This window comes from Poromitra crassiceps, assembly GCF_964638095.1.
Source record: "Poromitra crassiceps genome assembly, chromosome: 16".
Taxonomy (NCBI): Eukaryota; Metazoa; Chordata; class Actinopteri; order Beryciformes; family Melamphaidae; genus Poromitra; species Poromitra crassiceps.
The window spans coordinates 29,733,390-29,736,479 of NC_139645.1; the positions used below are offsets into that span (position 1 = coordinate 29,733,390).

Here is a 3,090-nt window from a genome sequence, read left to right on the forward strand (position 1 = left end):
CATTCTGGAATTGCGATGGGCGGTGCTTAGCGGCAGTGCCCTTGGAAAATAGTTTCCAACAGTTTTGCAGCCAGACTCCTCTCACGGGAGGGAGTGGAGGTTCGCCAGTGAGACTAAGCTAAATACAACCCAATACATCTTATGAAAATAAAGTTGACAATAATTTTTTTCATTTTGGAGAACAGCTTTGTTACACGTTCTGTAAATATAAACAGCAACTCAACAGTTTGGACTCGCTGTTCTCTGACTGCAGCAGATTATAGGACTCTGTAATCTTCATAGGAAGCTAAATAGAAAATCTCTTCAAATCAAACAGTCAACACAAATAAAACTATTTACGTCTTAGTGCAGAAACATGAAGAGGCAGAGACACACCATGAAAATGGTCCAATGTAAAGATATGGAACATAATAGAATATGTACGATCCTTCTGGTTCTTCAGGGCTTGTTGGAGGTTTTGAGAAAACGTTGAGACTTCTGCCTCGACATCTGGTGCTGCTGCCGTGCCACCTGGGCGTCTGAGATCACCTCCTGCAGCTTCTACACACACACACACACACACGCGCGCGCGCGCGCGCACACACACACACACACACACACACACACACACACACACACACACACACACAGATTATATTCGGGCCATAAAAAACTCAGAAAGGAAGACCCTGACGACGGCACTAGCAGGAGGGTTTCCCACTTCTGTGGTTTCATCATGCAGCTGCAGGCTAATGCTGAGCTCGTTAACTAGCATCGACGCTGTGTCCTCATTAACTCATTGAGTGCCAGCCACTTTTGGAAAACGGATGCTCCCAGTGCCAGCTCTTTCAGAGCGTTTTCAGTGATTTCTCAAGACCCACAGAAATTGTGTGATATTACTATGTAAACACCGAACACGCCGAAAGAACGATGAGACTCTCTTGTATCATCAGCAAAAAAAAGTTTATTGATATCATTTCCGTTCTTTAGTTATCAGCAGTAGAAGATAGGTTGGTTTCAGCAAAAACAGACATTTCAAACTAGAAGCTGAGATAATGAGCCTTTTGTGAAATGAAGCATTTCAAGCACATCACTGACTCTGAAGCTAATATTTTCTGATGTAGTGACACCTCAAAAATAATTTCCTTCAATAAAACAGCGAAAACAAAGGAATTTTGATGGCAAAATAATATTTTTTAGCTGCAACCAGCAGCGCTAGCCCCTGCGTGCGCAGACCCTACACCTTCTTGCTGGTCTTGATTTACTGCTGGTGGGCATCAGGTATTCTAGCTTGTGTTTGCCAATCTGTCCATCGAGCCTGCTGTCTGGGTCGGTGTTGTATGGTGCCCTGCGTGCCCCACCCCCCTCAACTGCAAACCCCTCCTCCGTGGGAGTGTCTCTGGTGGCTCTCTGCTCTGAATTTTCCGCTGCACGTTTCAAAGTGCGCTGGCTGCACCCAGCCTATTTTCACAGCGCTCCGCCGTTTTTGTCGCCGGCTCCCAGCGCTTCCAGCTGAGAATAATTTATATTTTCAGAAAGACGCTGGTGTCGGGTGCTCCTTTTCTGGCAACTAATCATGTGGAGGGGCTATCGCAACAGACAGAAAGGCTCAATTGTGGGAGCAGATTGGCTGCTGTTCACAGGCACAGCTAACATTACAGCATGCATCGGTTTCCGTGTGCCCACGGCTTCTTCTCTGTTTTTTTCCTCACCTTTCTCTAATCTGGAGAGCACTGTCGCCACCTAATGGGTCCGTAAAATAGCTTATACACCTTCAACATCCCCCATATTTTTACAGGAGATGCATCAGGCTTTGATCCACGTCCCACCGTCAAAAACGCAATTGACGACTTTAGTCGTCATTGCCACTCTACGTTACTATTTGAATTGATGACTTTAGTCGTCATTGGCACTCAATGAGTTAAAATGTTGTTTGTTTTGTTTTGTTTTTCTTCAGACGCATGCAAGTAGGCGGTGGTAGAAAGAGAAAAAAACACAGGGAGAATTGCAATTTTGCTTGTTTCGATTTCGATGATCGAAATTGAACTCCCATTTCGATCAATTTTTGATTTAGAATTGAAATGGTGACACCGCTAACACACACACACCTGGGCAGCGGGGGTGTCTTTCAGATGGACGGTCCTCACTGGCTCCTGTCCGTCTCTCTTGGGGATTTTCAGTTTCTGTTGCTCCTGACAGAATAAAACAGCAACAGAAATCAATAGAAACGCTGAAAAAGACAATTCTAATAATACAAACTGACAGGATTGTTACAGAGAAGTTAAACTCTATGTGTCTGACAGACAGAGGCTTGGTGTGTCACTGCCCCATGTGAGTCACACACACAACATTTTAGGTTTTGGCTGCTGCTAGCTAACATTGGTGAACATATATGATCGGAGACATAGCCTAGTATCCGGTTATGGAATTATATTTATCACCACTTTGGCAGATGTGAAACATGCTGGGTTTGTTTGCTACATCAGTTAGCTAGCCAACTCACTAACATTATGAATGAATAGAAAATGGCCATGGCAACATTAAAGCTATAGTTGGCTAGTGAGTCATCAACCTGATTGCTATTTACGTGTGAGATGATTACATTTGCCTTTCTAACTGAAGATACACATTAAGCTGTGGCAGAGAGCTAATGGCTAAATGGGGGTCTGTGCCGTACAACATTTAGGCTCGCGCAGCACGACTCACATCTACAGCTGGGACAGCGACAGGGCACATGATGCACAGCTCAGATCAGTGTGTATGGGTGTGTGTGTGTACCTTGCAGTAGATCTTCAGGTCAGACCCGCTGACAGCCGGAGGTCTGTAGAAGTTCTCAAACAGACACTCCCACTCCTTACTGAAATGTCCCACAAAGTCCATCTCCTTCACACACAGAACTCTCCTGTGGGACAGACAGAAAACCACAACAATAACAACAAAAAAGTTATGACAGACAACAATAAAAAACAACAACGCTTCAACAGCAAAGCAGCCCAAAACTCAAGGGTTTATGGGTCGACGCCTAGACGGAGATATAAAATAGTTCTGTGGAAGATCTCGAGGGTGATCTGACACAGCAGCAGGATGGTGAACGGGTGGAGATGTACTGAG

At 44.8% G+C, this 3,090-nt stretch overlaps 1 protein-coding gene across 1 annotated transcript in view; it reads right to left on the reverse strand.

Moving 5' to 3' along the window:
* Positions 1-438: 438 nt before the first annotated feature.
* LOC310791575 (intermembrane lipid transfer protein VPS13C-like) overlaps positions 439-3,090 on the reverse strand; it is a gene marked incomplete at both ends in the record, with an annotated part of 95,994 nt that continues 93,342 nt past the window's right edge. Inside the window, 3 exons of the mRNA XM_083653242.1 lie at positions 439-540; positions 2,088-2,171; positions 2,758-2,881. Coding sequence (XP_083509368.1) covers positions 439-540; positions 2,088-2,171; positions 2,758-2,881 — 310 coding nt within the window. The remainder of the gene's footprint in view (positions 541-2,087; positions 2,172-2,757; positions 2,882-3,090) is intronic.